Source organism: Vipera ursinii, assembly GCF_947247035.1.
Source record: "Vipera ursinii genome assembly, chromosome: 1".
In the NCBI taxonomy this organism is placed as follows: Eukaryota; Metazoa; Chordata; class Lepidosauria; order Squamata; family Viperidae; genus Vipera; species Vipera ursinii.
Window position 1 is genome coordinate 65,417,327 of NC_139512.1, and position 17,876 is coordinate 65,435,202.

General features: G+C 40.3%; 1 protein-coding gene across 1 annotated transcript in view; it reads left to right on the forward strand.

Moving 5' to 3' along the window:
- Positions 1-17,025, forward strand: part of BAHD1 (bromo adjacent homology domain containing 1) — a 71,225-nt gene extending 54,200 nt beyond the window's left edge. Inside the window, exons 4-7 of the mRNA XM_083374849.1 lie at positions 2,962-3,121; positions 9,891-9,967; positions 12,097-12,188; positions 13,773-17,025. Coding sequence (XP_083230975.1) covers positions 2,962-3,121; positions 9,891-9,967; positions 12,097-12,188; positions 13,773-13,962 — 519 coding nt within the window. The 3' untranslated portion in view covers positions 13,963-17,025. The remainder of the gene's footprint in view (positions 1-2,961; positions 3,122-9,890; positions 9,968-12,096; positions 12,189-13,772) is intronic.
- The last annotated feature ends 851 nt before the right edge of the window (positions 17,026-17,876 follow it).

The window sequence follows — 17,876 nt, forward strand, 5'->3', positions numbered from 1 at the left end:
TCAACGCACTTTCTATTTATGCTTCTTTCTTCTGAAATTCAGCCCTTGCATTTTTTTTCAGTTCAGATTCTCTCATTTATATTTGCATTTGGCACTCATGGCCACGTTTTACAAATTATATTCCTGTAGATATGCCTCGGTATCCAACTTCTGTCAGTAATAATAAATGAGGCTACTCCCATGAAGCTTGTTTTGGTCACTACAATGTAAAAAAGATGTTGACACTCTAGGAAGAGTGCAGAGAAGAGCAACAAAGATGATTAGAGTACTGGAGGCTAAAACATATAAGGAACGGTTGCTGGAATTGGGTATGTCTAGTTTAATGAAGAGAAGAGCGTGGGGTGACCATGATAGCAGTGTTCCAATATCTCAGGGGTTGCCACAAAGAAGAGGGAGACAAGCAGTTCTCCAAAGCACCTGAAGGCAGGACAAGAAACAATGGATGGAAACTATCCAAAGAGAGAAACAACTTAGAACTAAGGAGAAACTTCCTGACAGTTAGAACAATTAATCAGTGGAACAACCTGCCTCCAGAAGTGGTGAATGCTTTAACACTGGAAGTTTATAAGAAGAGACTGGACAGCCATTTGCCTGAAATGGTGTAGGGTTTCCTGCCTAAGCAGAGGGTTGGACTAGAAGACCTCCAAGGTCCCTTCCAACTCTGTTATTCTATTCTATTCCATTCCTATTCCTATTCCTATTCTCCAGTCACTGTTCCAGGCAGTTTCTTGGTTTTCTGAAGAGTTGAGGGAAATGAAGTGACTGGAAAAAATGTTTGTGGCCAAAAACCAGAAACCATAACCAAACTTTGGTAAGAGCTCATGTTTTGAGAACCCTCTGTGGTGATGCAAACAGCAAGTTTCTTCTCTGCAGTTATTGTGTCCATTGATTCTGTCTAGCAACTATGTTCAGGGAGACCAAAACTCTTTAAGGAAAGGATGGGTAGAACAAACTCCCTGCAGACACACTGCCTAAATTAGAGAGTTTCCTTGTAGATAAAGTAACCTCTGCCGGCTCTAGTGTGGATGCTGGATGGGGAGAGTCCATTTCAGAGGGTGAGGCATTGCTTGGTGTTGCTACTTAGAATACATTTGATCTTGTGGCACCCAGGGAAGTAGATTGAATCCTCTCTAATACTAAATCTGCCTCCTGCATGTCCTTTCCGGCTTTTTTTGGTGGCATGGGAAGATGTAAGTAACTAACTCCTAGAGATCATCTTGGGGCAGGCATAATGCCACCTGCCTTTAAAAAGGGTGGTAGTGGTGACCCTTTGAGAGCTGTATGCAATGAAATTTCAATTTAATGTATGCCGATTAGCGTACATTTAAAGTGACAATAAAACTACTCTACTCTACTGTCTCCCATTAGGAGAATTCTTGCCTAGTTTCTAATCTCTTTCCTTCTTCAAACATGTGGTGGGAAATTAGCAACAAGAGATTCCTAGATGAAATTTTTCCATCAGGATTCATACTTGATCATGGGACAGAAATGGCATTGGTCGCTGGAACGTCAGTGGAAGTGTTGGGGAGTGCATCTCACATCAGTATTTCATACCAGTGCCTGTCTGGAAACTGTGCGGGATTGATTTTGAGGAAGTGTCATTGACATAAATCTTAAGACAAAAGTTTTCACAGGGTTATTTTCTCCAGTTTGAGAATAAACCTCTCCCAGAATTTGATTCTTCCTTTGAGCATCATTTTTACTGCAGATCTCATTACTTTGAATACCAGGATTGGTAACTTATTTCTCACAGATTTCTTTTGGCAATTCCATTTTATTTTGTGACCACACCATTGTAAACATTCTAAAAACCTATTTTCAGAGGAATTCTAAAAGCACAGGAAATATGGTGTAGCATACTTTTTCTGCTAACACATGGAACATATTAGAAATGTACAATAGCAGCGAGAGAGGGAGAACTGTTATCTATGGATAAATCTATGTAAAAGTGTGCATTTAAGTACACACTATGTAGCTAGAGTTGGTATCAACTTTTCCATTTTGAAACTTCTAAGTATAACACACATTTTGTATAGATCTTTACTCTGTGTGTGACCAAAGAAATACAATAGCATAAAAAAAATCATTATGTGGGAATATCCACATATGTCCAAACATAGATGTTTGGTAATAGTATATACAGCGGACCAATTATTTATACTTCTCCTTCTGTTCAGTCCTGTTCAATTCTTGGAGACTGCCTGGACCAGTCCCTGCATTTTTTGGCAAGGTTTTTCAGAAGTATTTTAGCTTGCTTCCTAAGGCTGAGAGAAGGTGACTCGCCCAGGGTCACCAGGCTGGCTTGGTGCCCAAGGTGGAACTAGAACTCACCATCTCCCCGTTTCTAGCCTCGTACCTTAACCACTACACCATACTGACTCTAGCAGGACAAATATCTGGCAACAATTCTCACATGGCAAAACAAATGTTTCAATGCACTTCTTGGGAACCTGCAAATAAGGATTTAAAAGTGTAGTGGGCATGGTCCTTCAATCATTTAACTCTGCAGCTAGGAGCAATTCAATATCAGTGGACACACAATAATGATTTCTACACCAGACAGGTTAAAATGCATTAATGGGGGGGTATTAGCCCTGCAGCCTCCCACAGAGCCAAGCATGAAGAATCTCCCCTTTTGTCCGGCCTTTATCCTTAAAATGAATCTAAACTAAGTAAAGTGACTTGAATATTTCTTCTTCCCAGCTTTAGTAATCATTACCTTTCATTTGAGGACCATGTTTTGCTTCTGAAATTAGCCCGCTGAGAAGAGAGAAGCAGCCCTGCTGTTTTGTATGATCCGTCTTCTCCACGGGCTCTTTAGCAATAAAGACACCCTTTTTTTGGCAGGAAGCTGTCTACTTGGCGTAGGTGGATTAGTGGAGGATGCTGGTGTCTGTTTCTTAGTATTGTTTTTGCAGACTCACTCCTTTTCTTGGCGCTCTCTCTTGTCAATATTTGTAGAATGAGCCAGAACCAGCTGTTCGTAAGAGCTACCAGGCCGTGGAAAGAGATGGAGAAATCATTCGGGTTCGGGATACAGTCCTTCTGAAATCGGGGCCACGGAAGAAATCGATGCCTTATGTGGCTAAGATATCTGCCCTATGGGAAGACCCCAAAACAGGTATTGAGCACAAAAATGGGCTCTCTCTTGTACAGGCTATCAAGGTGAGATGGCCAATTATATGATGGATATTAGCTGTGTAATGATGTATTTGTTTACAAAAGATTTCTGGAGTTGGGAGTGGGCACGGGGGGTGTCTGACCATCCTGCATTTCGTTCCCTGTGTCTCCCAAAGGCCCAGTGTGACAGAAATGCCTAGAATGTAAAAGGCATATAAATGATTCCTTTTGTATCCATGATGGTAATATTTGTAAGCTTGGGTCAGGTCAGGAAGATACAAGGTAGGAAGTTTAACCTGGAAGTCCAGTTGGCAACCTGTGGAGCTTTCTTTCATTTGCATCATCCCTTTAATAATACAATTGTTGTCTCTAGACATTCTCAGTTATCCAGGTCATGATTGTCCCAAGGTGTTTTTTCAAAAGGCAACTGGAGTTTGTTTTTTCCTTGAAGACGTTTCGCTTCTCATCCAAGAACTGAACTGAACTGAAGAAGCTTGTTGGATGAGAAGCGAAATGTCTTCAAGAAAAAGACGAAGTCCAGTTGCCTTTTGAATTGGGACAATACAATTGATGGTGATCCCTAATCATTAGCCCAATGGGAAGGAAACAGCCTATATCCCCAAATTATTTTTATTTCTTATTTCCATTTCTATGGCAGCATGGCTTTGTTTAGTACTACTGTAAGGGCAATCAAGCAAAGAGAAATCAAGTTATCTTCCGTTTCCCAGATGACAGACTGTGGAGAATGTTAGCCTAATTAGAGTTTCAAGACATTCCGGCTGTGGAAATATTTTGTGGGAGCTGCTGTTTCTGATGTCAGCTTGGCAAAATCAGTGCAGCTCTTTTTTTTCAGTTGGCAAGAAGGTGCCTTACTACTAAAATTAAAGGCATTAGGAGGCTTCTGCTCTGAAAGGAAGGCAAGAGTAATCAGCCACTGCCCCTGAATTAGATTTTGTATGGGCAAAAGTGCCTATGTCTCTTGCAGCAGGTAATTAGATTTAATTGGTCAGTAGTCACCCATATGTCACCATCCTCCTCCCCCCCAAATATCCCAAAGTGGAATCTTTTTGAAGCTTTTCAGCTTAATTTATTTCCTAAGAATCTTTAGATATTGGTTCTGATAATTGGCCATATACACCCTGGAAACCATTGCACTGATTTTACCAAGTTAACATCAGAAACAGCAACTCCCACAAATTTCCACAGCCAGAATGTCTTGAATATCTAATTAGGCTAACATTGTCTATGGTCATCTGAGAAATGGAAGATAACTTGATTTCTGTTTATTTGATTGTCATACGGTCGTACTAAATAAAGGCCATGCTGCCAGAGAATTGGAAATAAGAAATAAAAATATTTTGGGGACATAGGTTGTTCCTTCACCATTGGTTTAGTAGTTAGGGATCTCCATGAATTGTATTATTGATGAGAGTAGATAGGCCATTTTTAAAATGCTTTCACTGAAGCCAGTTAGACTATAAAGGACATTTATTTTATTTTATTTATTTTATTTTTATTTTTATTACATTTATATCCCGCCCTTCTCCGAAGACTCAGGGCGGCTTACAAGCTTAGCAGTAGCCTTCGTTCTATGTATATGCCTGCTTGTTAGGGCTTTCACACACACCCCCAAGCGGCATTATTACAAAGTCAGCTTATTGCCCCCAACAATCTGGGTCCTCATTTTACCTACCTCGGAAGGATGGAAGGCTGAGTCAACCTTGACATGTCTCCATAACTAAGGATATGGGGGAAGGGAGTAGTATACTGTTAACATGCAGTTTGTGTTGCTGAATTTGAATTGGTTCACATATTTTAAAAATGCAAACATGCCTAGTAAAGCTAGGGGCAAAAAGAAAATTAGAAGGTTGGCATGGGCCACTCACTTCACATTAACATCTCTTTCAGTTGCAAAGCAGGCTGACATTTCTATGGATTGAGGTGGCATGATCTCTCTTCTATGTGCATCACACATATGGGTAATGAGTCTTCAGAGAGTCGGTGGTGGAAATTTCTAGAACTGCAGATGGTTTCTTTGGAAACTTGACATCCAGTCCACATCTGAGAATGTTCTCCATTGCTTCTTGATGCTACAGCATCATCTGGATTCTTCCCTTCTCAAAAATGTGCTTAATGATTCAGAGGTTGTTTTATTATTTTTGCTTGCTTCCCTGCATCTTTCACTGAGGCAAAGCTTTGAAGGAGTCCTCTGCAGATGTGGAGCAAAGTCACACTTCAAAAACTATGCTAGCAAATTGTTCCCTACCAACAATCATTTTTTTTTGGTCTGCTAAGACTAAGATAGGTTCATGTCATAGAAATCTGTCTTGATTGTTAAATAAGCTTGAAAAACACCATTTGCTCAAGTGTCGGGCTCTGTTTACATGCGAAGGTCATTCTCATATCTGTTTGGGCTTCAGAGATAATAACATTGGAAACTATGCCAGTCACTTCAGAATCAATAGCTCCAATGTGATCTTCAGTGCCAACCGCTTATACAGGTTCAGACTCAACCTGTGTGCTGATCTCATACATTTTTTACTGTTTCAAGCAAGTTACTGAATTTCTCATTCCAGTCATTTGTCCAATGATTTTCCTGGTTAAAAAAAGTCTTCAGCACAAAATTGCTCTTTGATACTGATGGTCTATATCAGAGGTAGGCAACCTTGGCTCTTTTATGACTCGTGGACTTCAACTTGGTGGAGCAGTGGGCTAATGCCTCCTTAAGTAACACCAGCTACCTGCAATTAGTGCAGGTTCGCATCCCACCAGGCTCAAGGTTGACTCAGCCTTCCATCCTTCCGAGGTAGGTAAAATGAGGACCCAGATTGTTGGGGGCAATTAAGCTGACTTTGTAATAATGCCGCTTGGGGTGTGTGTATGAAAGCCCTAATAAGCAGGCATATACATAGAATGAAGGCTACTGCTAAGCTTGTAAGCCGCCCTGAGTCTTCGGAGAAGGGCGGGATATAAATGGAATAAAAAAACAACTCCCAGAATTCCTGAGCCAGGAATTCCTGAGCCAGGAATTCTGGAAGTTGAAGTCCACGAGTCATAAAAGAGCCAAGGTTGCCTACCCCTGGTCTATATGATTATGTGTCCTCTTGGGCCTCATTCAACTGCATCACTTGAGAGGATTCATTTGCCATAGCCCTCTCCTTGCCTCCAGCTTTGTTAGAACCTGAATAACAGAGAGATTCAATAGTCCAGGCAAGTTGCCAAGAAATCGTGTTCTTTTCAGTCCTGGTCATCCTGATCTCACTAAGATTTCCCAGGAACGCAACTCTTCCTAATATACTCATCTGATGAAGGATTTTGATATAGACTACTATAAATCCCGTTTCTCCATTTTTTCTTCCTGGCATTGTTATCCTTCCATGTAATAGAACCAGTGGCATCATTTAGAGACCAAATTTCAGTGTGAATTCTACCACTCTGCTCCATTGGACACCACCATTGATACCTTCCAACTTTGCCTGCATATGTTCAGTCAGATTCTGAAAATTATCACTTTGACACTTCTTCCACTTAATCAGACCACATATTTCACTCTTTCATTCTTCTCCTGACTCAATAGCATTTATTTTCTTAAAATCAAAGTACCTTGAGAACCTGCAGGAAATTGAAGGATTTTAATACTATCTTCTCTTTTAGCATTTGATACCAAATTCTATTATTGTAAGATGCTTCTCAAATCACAGGCTTATTAAATCCAGTGTATTGAAGGGGAGGCTGTTACATCAGATTCCTGGGTTCTTATTATAATCTGAGTATGCAGCACAATCTCCTTTAGGATTTGTTTGTCATTCACCCTTATTCTTCACGTTAAGGTTCTTGAGACCTTCCAGAAGTTTGCAGTAAAGTCAGCCACGTGTATTCTAGTCTTCAAAGCTTTTACTTCAATGGTTCCTTTAGAGATGGTAAAAAGAGATGGATTTAAGAAACTGAAACGCTTCACTTTGTGATTAGAAAAATCTGTCTGATGATTCTTCAAAACCTCCTGTCTTCACTAAAATTGTATTAATTGGATTACAACATGCCTCTTCTCACATTACAAAAGTTACAACGCAGGCAATATCTTTCAATAGGTCTTCTTTTCTTTAGTTCCTAAGATGCACCATGATTACTTATCTCTGTCTTCTCATTATCTAACTCTATCTGTCATAGACAATTGCTGCTCTTTTTTAATCCATCTTTCAAAACAGATCCACAGAACTCTTCATCTTCTCCATCTCTCAGTTCTTTGAGATGCCTTATTTGCATTTTGCTGCATCATTTCCCTTCATAGGCGCAATTCTAGATTCACACTAGCCAGACTACTCTGGAAAAATGCTGTGAGTTTTTCCCAGCTGGCTCAATAAATGCCGCGACTAGTGGATTATGGCAGTTTCTATTTCAGGATTCAGTGCACAAAGCTTTCTGTATTCAACTGTTCTCAGTTATAACTCCCACAGTCATCAACTGAAAAGCTGACTCTGTCACCCATGTGCAGCTTACACTTCATTCTCGTGTAGGGTTGAATCTTCTCAGAAGATTCACAACTGACATCCCCTTCACAGCTGAATTACCCACTGTGAAAGCTTCCAAATTAATGAATATGGGTGCCACCTGTTAATCATCTAGAACAGACATGTCAAACACAAGGCCCGGGGGGCCGGATCTGGCCCGCGAAGTGGTTTCATGTGGCCCGCGAAGCCATCCTGGAAGCAGTGAGGGAACGGCCCCCCACTGCCTTGGCCCTGGCCCAGAGACCCTCCTTCTGCCAGAGACCCTCAGATCTGTCCCACTCCTGCCCGGGCCCCCATAGGCACCCTTGATGCAAATGATGTAGAGCTGGGCATGCCCACCCAGTAGGCCATACGCACTCTAGCCACACCCACCCAGTAGGCCACACCCACCCGCCCCCTTGAGGGCAACCGCAATGCTGATGCGGCCCTCAATGAAATTGAGTTTGACACCCCTGATCTAGAATTTTTGGTATTCTTTGAGTATGTACAGTCCTGTGGTTTTGGAATCAGGTGTACCAGCTGTTTTTGCAAATCAACGAAAATGCAGAACTCGCCCCTCATTCATGTTGCAACTAATCTAGGATATTGGTGTTTAATCCACAAATGATTCTCCCAACACATGACAAGGAAGGGAATTAACAGCCTGACCCAACAACCCTTCAGACAGGAGCGTGTGTTTTTTTACAGTTCTGTTTGAAAGTAAGGACTGTGTCACGCAACTTGACCAAACAGTGTCAAACTAATAAACACTTTTTCTACTTGTATTTCTGCCATTGGAATATTTCAGCGTTCATCACAGTGTATATTTAAATTCTAATGTTTTGGGGGTGAGGTCAGCAAAACTTTCCTTATGTTTTATACAGATTGTTGGGGGCAATTAAGCTGACTTTGTAATAATGCCGCTTGGGGTGTGTGTGAAAGCCCTAATAAGCAGGCATATACATAGAATGAAGGCTACTGCTAAGCTTGTAAAGCCGCCCTGAGTCTTCGGAGAAGGGCGGGATATAAATGGAATTAAAATAAATAAATAAATAAATATGTATTTAGCAGCCATTTTGCCTACCATATAGAAGTGATCGTTTCTTGCTTGGTCTCTTCTTTTATCAATGATCTCATTGCCTCTTACCCTGTTAAATCACCACTTCATCATTTGTCTCTTGTTTTTTCCTGTTTGATTGCAAAATTCAAACAACAGTTCTATAGCTTCTTAACTTTAAAGCTGTATCAGTTACTTCAGCTTGCACTCCCTGTTCCTTGAGTGTGGATCAGTTCTATTTCTGATTTAACAATTTCATTTTAAAAAAAAATCACAAAGCTCACATCAGTCTTTCTCTCCAAGCTAATTTCTTTTGCTGTCCATGCCTGAGGAGCAATCCCTTTGCTTCCTGGACATCACTCACACTTTGGCCAATTATGCTGGTTGTGCTGCTTCCTTTCACCCTTCCTCTCAACTGCTTCTATGATGTGAGTTGCCTAGGAAGAGTTTCTCAGTGTCGGTGCAAATGATTTGCCAAATAGATGACAGTTATAACTCTGCAAAGCCTCTTTGCCATCCCATGGTCCACCAACTCTTCTTCTACAGCCTTTGCCTCCTGGCTAACCAATGGTCCACTAAGTCCCATTCCGGAACCTTTCTTATTCTCTCATTGTCTGCGTTTTGCGAGAACACAACCTAATTGTAGCTTTCTACATCATAGAAATCCAAAAACTGCATGTAACCCTCACCTTCCTACTTGCAGCTCCAAGAGCTATTCCCTCAGTAGAGGTGGGAGGCTGGGCAAACATTTTGAACCTTTTTCTCACGCAAAGAGCTTGGGCTGTTAAATTTCATATAAAACCAGCAAGACGTTGTGGACCATGCGACCTTCATTAAACATTATTATCTCGATATCAGAATTGGAACTTCATTGTGGGCAACGACCTACCCTTCAGTTCACTTACTCAAATGTGTGTTGCACAAGGAACTATGAGAATAATAGTTTGCTTATACAACCCGCACACCACCCTTGCTCAAGTAGACTACATTTTTACCTGTTTTATTCTTCAGTCTGAGGAAACCTAGGTGAGAATTTCCCATTAAAAACATCCCCTGCAGCTCTCACCAGCTTCTAGTGTTGGCTATGCATGGGTGCATTGCCCATATATTTGAATGCACTAATGACCAGTATTAGAGGTAAGCAGACTGTCTTTATATTCTGACTTCATGCTGGTGTGTTGGAGTATTATTATTTTTTTTAAAAAAAACACTTTATTCCTTTCTAGGGGAATTGATGATGAGCCTCCTATGGTACTATAGACCAGAGCACACTCAGGGAGGCCGTAATTCTACCATGCATCAGGTGAGTGTTTGGCCATGATGATCAGGAATGGAAGTCCTGGACATTAAAACGAGTCAAGAAAGGCTGCTTGATGGTTCTGTATGGTTCTGATGTTTCTAATCCTTCTTCAACCACTTATTTGCAAAGAAAAGGAGGATCATTTTACAAATGCTTAATGTTTATTTTACAGTTGGGCCACTTCTTTCTAGACATGGGAATATTTCTGCTTTTTCATAAGCTGGAAAAAGTAGCAAAGTCTACATTAAGGACCAACAGATTTATTGCTTTGGGTGTTTCTGCTGTACCAAACTAACATAGCTGCTCTCTGGAATAGGTTGACAAGTAATTTGAGTGGCAAGGCATTTAAAGACTTTCCATTACCTCACCCCAAACATTCATAATTTTATAAACAATCCTAAATTACACTGAAAGTGTCCTTTTATCTCTGTGAATTTGTTACAGAATAGTTCTTGCTCCTATTGTAAAGTTGGCTTGCCTTCACTTTAAGACACTGAAAGCTATGGAAGTGTTTGCTTTTAAAACTGCAAGGTTATCTTTAAAGGCTGGATTCCCCCCCCCCTCTGCTAAGACCTACGGTATATTGTTACAATGCTACTTTTCCAGATTAGAGTTTTATAGCACAGTAAATGCAGAGGTTATGGTACTTCTAAATGTTCTTTTCCTTTTTTTAAGACTTCGGGTGTAGGAAAATTGCTTTTTTTCAGTAGCAACAAAAAACATGTGCTCTCACCTCTTCCCTGCTCCCCAACTAGCTATCCCTGATATTAAATGTATTTCCAACTACAGTGACCTTCTGACAGGATGATCCAACCACCTTTGATGCCCTCAGATCTAAAATTTCTAGACTAACCCAGTGAAAATATGAGTGCCATCGCCTTTTAGGCTAAAATTGAGCTTTCAGGGAGTGAGAAAACAAAGGCAATAATTAATTTGAAGTATTGTCAGGTTGATTCCCAGAAATTAAAACATAAGAGCTACTTGAAAATAAAGTCTTATTTTGGTCAAATTACTAGTATTTAAGCAAATGAATAGGCATTTGAGGGCTGTGAAATATCTATGCATATTTCTGAACTGGCAGACTTCCATTTTAGCTAGATATTTGACATTCCATATAAAGTATAAATACTAATATGTAATCAATTTCAATTAAATTTCTTTTTGGCTCCCTCAAAGAAATGCTGTTTAAAGTGCTGGTTTTTATGCACAGATGAAATACCTGGTATAATAATTTTATAACTTAATGCATTGATAGGTTGTTGTAAAGTATCTCATAAATCAATGAGAATAAGTACAGGCATCCACCTCCTTTTCCCTACATCCAAGGAACCTAGGTGAGGTGGAAATTATTAGTCACTAAATGTATGCACTTAAACTTCAAAAAGCCTGATGTGCTATAAAGTGCTGGGATAGGACTAGAGGGATCCAGGTTCAGGATTCAAATCTACCCTGGATATGAAAGTTCACTGGGTAGATTTGGGCCAATTGTTATTTCTCAGACCAATTTACCTCAGTTGTTGTGAGAAGAAAATTTAGAAGAAGGAATGCTATAGATGCCACCTGAAGTAAAAGCAGGATATACATTTACTAAACAAACAACTATGTTCATTATTGCTGTGTTATAACATAGAAGTCAACTAACTGGAGACTTAGTGCAGTATCTCATTTAAAAAACAGAGACTAATATTGCCTTCTACTGATATACCTTGACATATCTTTTTTGCTTTTAAACTACCCCTGTTAATAAAACATTAGTTCCCACACTAGTAGCTCAATCCCTGGGGCCTTCAGAGAATAAATATATTATTTGATTAAAATGTGCATCTGGGCAATGAAAAGTTTGCTTCACTTAGTAGATGGGCTCAGAAGATTACACTCCAGAAAGTGAACGAAAAATCCACACTCTGCTTTATATATATATATGACTTGAAAATGCAAGCATTAATGTCTAAATCATCATATGTTGGGTCTCCTAATACAATTGACCTACTTCTTGGCAGAACTGGGCTTAAAGGTGTAACCTAAAGAGCATGCAAAAATAAAGATATATACTTTTAACACACCACAGATAAAAACATGCAATGGAAAAATGTCCATGCCGGGTTCTGATCCCCTTGTGCACTTTCTTGCAGAATGAGATCTTTGCCTCCCGACACCAGGACGAGAACAGTGTGGCCTGTATAGAGGAGAAGTGCTACGTTCTGACCTTTGCAGAGTACTGCAGGTAGGTGGCGCTCTTGCCAAGCTTCTTTTAGGGTCTCTGCTCCATCAGGAGAGTTCCACAAGACGGTTTGTTTGTTATTGGAAGGGTTTTCTCTCTCTCTCTCTCTCTCTCTCTCTCTCTCTCTCTCTCTCTCCCTCTCCCTCTCCCTCTCCCTCTCCCTCTCTCCCTCCCCCCCCTCTCTCTCTCTCTCTCTCTCTCTCTCTCTCTCTCTCTCTCTCTCTCTGTGGTTTGTGAGGCATCACAGATAGTTCCAGTAGACAGACGGACTAACACGTTACGATCAAGCTATTGTGGCATTTTCACAGATGTCCTAATGAGATCACCTTGGCATTTTTTTCCAGTCAATTTTTGTACGTACCAACTAGCATATGCACACATAGATGTCTAAAAGTATTGCTCTATGTTTTGCACCAACCTTACCAAGGATTGTAGGTTTGGTAATCCAGCATATATTGAAGGCATCAGATTGCCAAAAACATATCGAAACCCAGTTGACCCTTCAGTCCAATTATTTGGCCTTTCAGCTGGATGGGTATTGATTTTGCTGTATTTTTATGAGTTTTGATATTTTGTATTATGTACTTGCTATGCAACATCCATTGTCATTTGACAGTGCGCAAGAACTGTGAGATAAATGAATGAATGAATAATATGTACCAAATCCAGATGTCTTAATAAACATGTTTGTGCTTTTGATCTTGGAGTAAGGATGCATGGGAAGGAACAATGGGACTATGCTATTATTTTTCCCCCCACTTATTTTCTCAAATGTTTTGCCAATACATCCTAAGCCAACTTTTGTAGATCTGGAACGTACAGCTCCAAATCTACAAGAAAAAGAGCAATATAATCTATTGTGGGAGATTGGTTTTCTTTGCCTTTTATCATAATGCAAGATTGTGGCACAGTAGTGGTGCAATGGTTAGAATGCAGGATTGCAGGCTGACTGCCCACTGCCAGGAGTTCAGTCCTGACTGGCTCAAGGTTGACTCAGCCTTCCATCCTTCCAAGGTCAATAAAATGAGGACCCCGATTGTTGGAGCAATATGCTATCATTGTAAATTGCCCAGAGAGTGTTGTAAAGCACTATGGAGAAGTATATAAGTCTAAGTGCTATTGCTGTTGCTATTGCTATTGTACAATAGCTTGTAAACCATATATAGCCCTTGGAAGCCTTCTGGGTGGCCCACCATGGCTCCCAGTAGCCTGTCAAATCAGCTGGTTGATGGGCAAACAGGAAAAGATTGCTGAAGCTTCAAGTGATTTGAAGCTGTGTTACTAAGTGAAAGACTCGTGGCTCCCTTTTTCATCATATAGCTTGCTTGGGACTCAGCAGTCTTTGGCTTGGGCCAGGGAGAGAATTTTTCGCTCTGTGCACGCAGGTGTGAGAGACAGCACAGCTTCCAGCTCGCCACTAGGCAACCATAATGGCTAGAGTAGAAAACAGGGTCTTCTCATTGGAGAAAACTAAATAAATAAATAAAAATAAAATTTGATAAATCCCTGAGTGAATGAATTATGGCCAACTACTGATGTCAGAGTAACCAAGAATGCACTAACATCCATTACCTGGCTGTCTTGCAGATTTTGTGCCTTGGCAAAGCGTCGCGTGGAAGGGATTCCAGGCAAGAAAACGGTGATGGTTCCTCCTTCTGAAGAGTATTCCACTCCTGCCCATCGCAAGGTGCCAGAGGACACTGATCCAGAATTGGTTTTTCTCTGCCGTCACGTCTATGATTTCAGGCATGGACGCATCTTGAAGAATCCACAGTAACACCACTGTGGGGTTTGTGAGCAACGATAGCAGGCCATTAGGCAGGCTAAGCTCTTTGTCCATGTAGGGGCCTCCTTTGGTGGAGTGCTGCCCACAGGCACTGCATAACAACCCCGAAGCACTCAGTCCTATACATCTGGGAGCAGATTTCCTGTTAAAGCACAGCACTTCATATAAAAAGCATAAGTGGAAATATATATCTATAAAGAAATGTGTGTCTGTATATAGATATAGGTGCTTGCTTCTGTAAATCTATATCTATATATCTGTACAATGAGCTTCATATACTGGAGGGAGGGGGGAAGGGAGGATAAAAGTGGATAAAAGCCAGTAAAATGAATCTAGAGCCAATCTTGTTGGGGATGAGTAGAAAATACTGAAGGAAAACTTCAGTGTAGAAGTGAGTCGAACTATAAAAAGGTTCCTGATGCCATGTCCTTCCAAAAAGAAGGACATACATCCTTTTGTTTAGTATAATACTGAAAATGGAGATGAGACCTTGGTTTTGGAGCCATTAATATGAGAAAATTTCTCATTAATATGAGAAAATCCTTCTCATATTCTGCATACATACTACTTGAGAAGGACCACACTCAAGTATTTTGTATTGGGTGATTGCCCAGTCAAATTGGTTGCTTCAAAGCAGAAAGTTGAAAGGGTGTAATAGATCACCTCACACGATTGTGAAAAGCTGTGTATCCTTCTAAGGTTGAAGCTCTAAGCCAATTGCTTAGCATTAACTTACATTGACATCGATAGGACCTATTTCCAAATAAATGTCATAAAAAATCAGGATATCAGGAAACAGGCCCAGCCTTAAAGATCATGCTTATTGGGCACAGCAATGGTGAGGGTGATAATGTGGCACTTGAAAAGTTCTCAGAGTGAGACATAAATAACAGCTGCTACAACACTGATCTCTTCTCTCCACAAACTTAGAGAGGCCTGCCTTTTTTGGGCAGAGGTAATTTATATTTTTTCCTTTCCATATCCCATTTTCGTTGCTCTCCTATACAGTCCTCATAAAACCTGGATTTGCACACTCATTTAACTTGGGAGGGCTAGAAGCCAGAGTTAAGAAATGATAGCCTAGTGCATAGTGCTTGAGTGTCAGTCTTTGAAACAGGCATCGTAACCCAACTGAGTCTGCTTTTTGCCTGTCTACCTCTCCTCTCTCCCACCCAAACCCAGAATATCTTAACACTGACATATGAACATGCCCATGATGGCGAGACTCTGGCTTCCAAAAGGAACTGGCCAATGAGAGGTTTGCATTTTGAGAAACTGCTACTTGATTCTCACAGATATTTCTGCCTCTTGCCTTACGTGTATAGCTCTTAGAATACTTTAGTTTAACTTTAACACAAAACTGTTTCAGTTAATTCTAAAGCAAACCAAAGGACAGCATAGGAAGAGTCCACCCAATCAGTTAACACCCAGCTGGGATTCCATTTGTAGATTGCACTAATCCAAAAGGAGAATCAACACTGTATCAGTCCATGTACCTGCTGACAGCCAGAGTTGCTCACCTAAATTAGGGACCTATGTAGTTTCTTTTTTCTTTTTCTTTTTTCCTTTTGTAAGGGGTGAGGGAGATTTAATTAAGTGTTCAGTTATTATTGAAGCATTCTACGGCTTTAATATTGTTATTTTTTTTCATGTAGAGTTAGCACTGTCTTCTGACCCTCAGGCTGGAAGCAAAGAGTTTGGCCACCAGTGCTCTACATACCAAAGAGGGGAGATGATGGGGGAGAACTATGAAAAAGTCTGACCATGGTGGATAGCAGAGATCAGGGGATGATTGTAATTCCAGCAGGAATGGGTATATTCCTGCTTGGAGGAGGAATCTTCCACCCTAAGGCTGCGCGTGAATTTTCCAAGCTTGCTAGTGTCAAGAGTAGTAGTGGCTTCCTTTATCCAAACGGCTGCTTGGGCACACAGAAGGGCTCTTTGTTAACTAGGGCTCCAAAGCGTATCTTGTGACGGCACAGATATGGAACCGAAGATTCTGTACAACTTTCCTTCGTGCAGGGGAAAAAGCGACCGTGGAGAGGGAACTGTTGGATGGGTAAGCATTGGGGACAGTATTATATGCTCTGCAGCCATGGCCTGTTCTTCCATTTGCCAAGTCGAGGGAAAGGCAGAGATAAAAGGGACAGTCCTTGGATGATATGGGTTGGAGAGTGCATGAAAAAGTCCGACCATGGTGGATAGCAGAGATCAGGTGATGATTTGCATAGATCTGATCTATGCAGAATCAGATTCGGGATTCTTTTTCTTTCTTTCTTTTTCTTAACTAGAAATGGGAGAGAAACTCTAGTGCCAGAGAGCTTCTTTCCCCCCCCCCCAAAAAAAAAAGATATATTTTTTTTTACAATTCCTGGTGTGGTGGCTGGAATTCTCAGCATGGTGACTTGAGACCCAGATTCAGGGTGGTCTTCCTGCCCTCATGAAAGAAGATGAAGTTTAGCTTCAGAAACAGAGCAACTTCATAATGTCCTGATTTCTGTTGCTACTTCCTCCCCCTCCTTTCCCTGGCTTCTCCAGGCAGGAAAGCAAGAGTTGTCTAAAAAGAAACAAAATAATAAAAAAAATAGTTACCTACCCAATTCTGAAATAGGGTCGGAGCCCCTTTTCTGGAGAACAGAAACCCCAAAACCTTCCCTGCTTCTGATAATTGTCAGAATCTACTTCAGGCCAAGAATATTGTTTTAAAGATTTGTGTAGTCGTTTTATGCTGTTCGCGGACAGCATGTAAATGATTTGAAATGTCTTATCTTCAATGAAAATATTTCATGCTTTTTTAATCTATTAGATATGGAAATATTTTTGAAACTGAAAATGCAGTCCGTAGAATTTAAATTGAAATGTAATACATGTAAAATATATTTTAGTTGATAATTTTGTAAAATGCACTTTTTGTGTCTCTCCCCTTGTTTCCCAGATCTGTATTTCAGTGTTTACAGATGGAATGAGAACATTCCCTATACTCTCCTTCTGTGAAAAAGATATATTAGAAGTAATTCTTAAAAATAAATTTGAGAAATTGTATTGACTTAGAAAACTAAAGCCGTTGTCTAGTTTTTATTACAGGTGCTGTATGTATCAGTGAGACTGCACAGTAATAGGAAAAGATATTGCATTTATTTTATTAATTAAATGGGCAATCCTGCCATATACTTGAAGTGGCTCACAAAATAACGCTATATAAAATACATTTATTCTTCAAAGCTGGGTGAAATCTACCATGCACATTTTCATCACACAATATTTCATATTTTTTGTTTTTAATCCCATTTATATCCCGCCCTTCTCCGAAGACTCAGGGCGGCTTACAATCTAAAGCACAAATCAATGTGCTTAGCAGTAGCCTTCATTCTATGTATATGCCTGCTTATTAGGGCTTTCGCCCCCCCCCCCCCCAAGCGGCATTATTACAAAGTCAGCTTATTGCCCCCAACAATCTGGGTCCTCATTTTATTAGGAGGGGGACTCTGCTTGGTGTCAGCACATCTCTACCGTCTTCTCTCTGGTCCTTGGAGTGAAAACACATAATAATTGTCAAGCTCTTCTGGCTTCTGATATTCTTCACAACAGTTTTAGGTACAAATATATTTTAACCTCTCTTATCATGTCTAATCATCAAAACCATGGATCACAAACTCTTTTTTTTTTCGTTTTTACACAAAAAATCCCTAAGAGATACCAATAAATATAGAAAATGTCTCCTCTCTAATCAAAGTCAATGTATCAAGTTCAGTAAAGTCTACCAACCTCACCAAACATTCCTTTATAATGGCTAATGTTTCCGTTTCTCTGTATGTAGTCATTTCGCTGCAATGATCATACAGTGAAATAATTTTCTATGGTTTTTTTCCGTTTATTCATTAATCCTGAAAAGCAGAAAATACAAT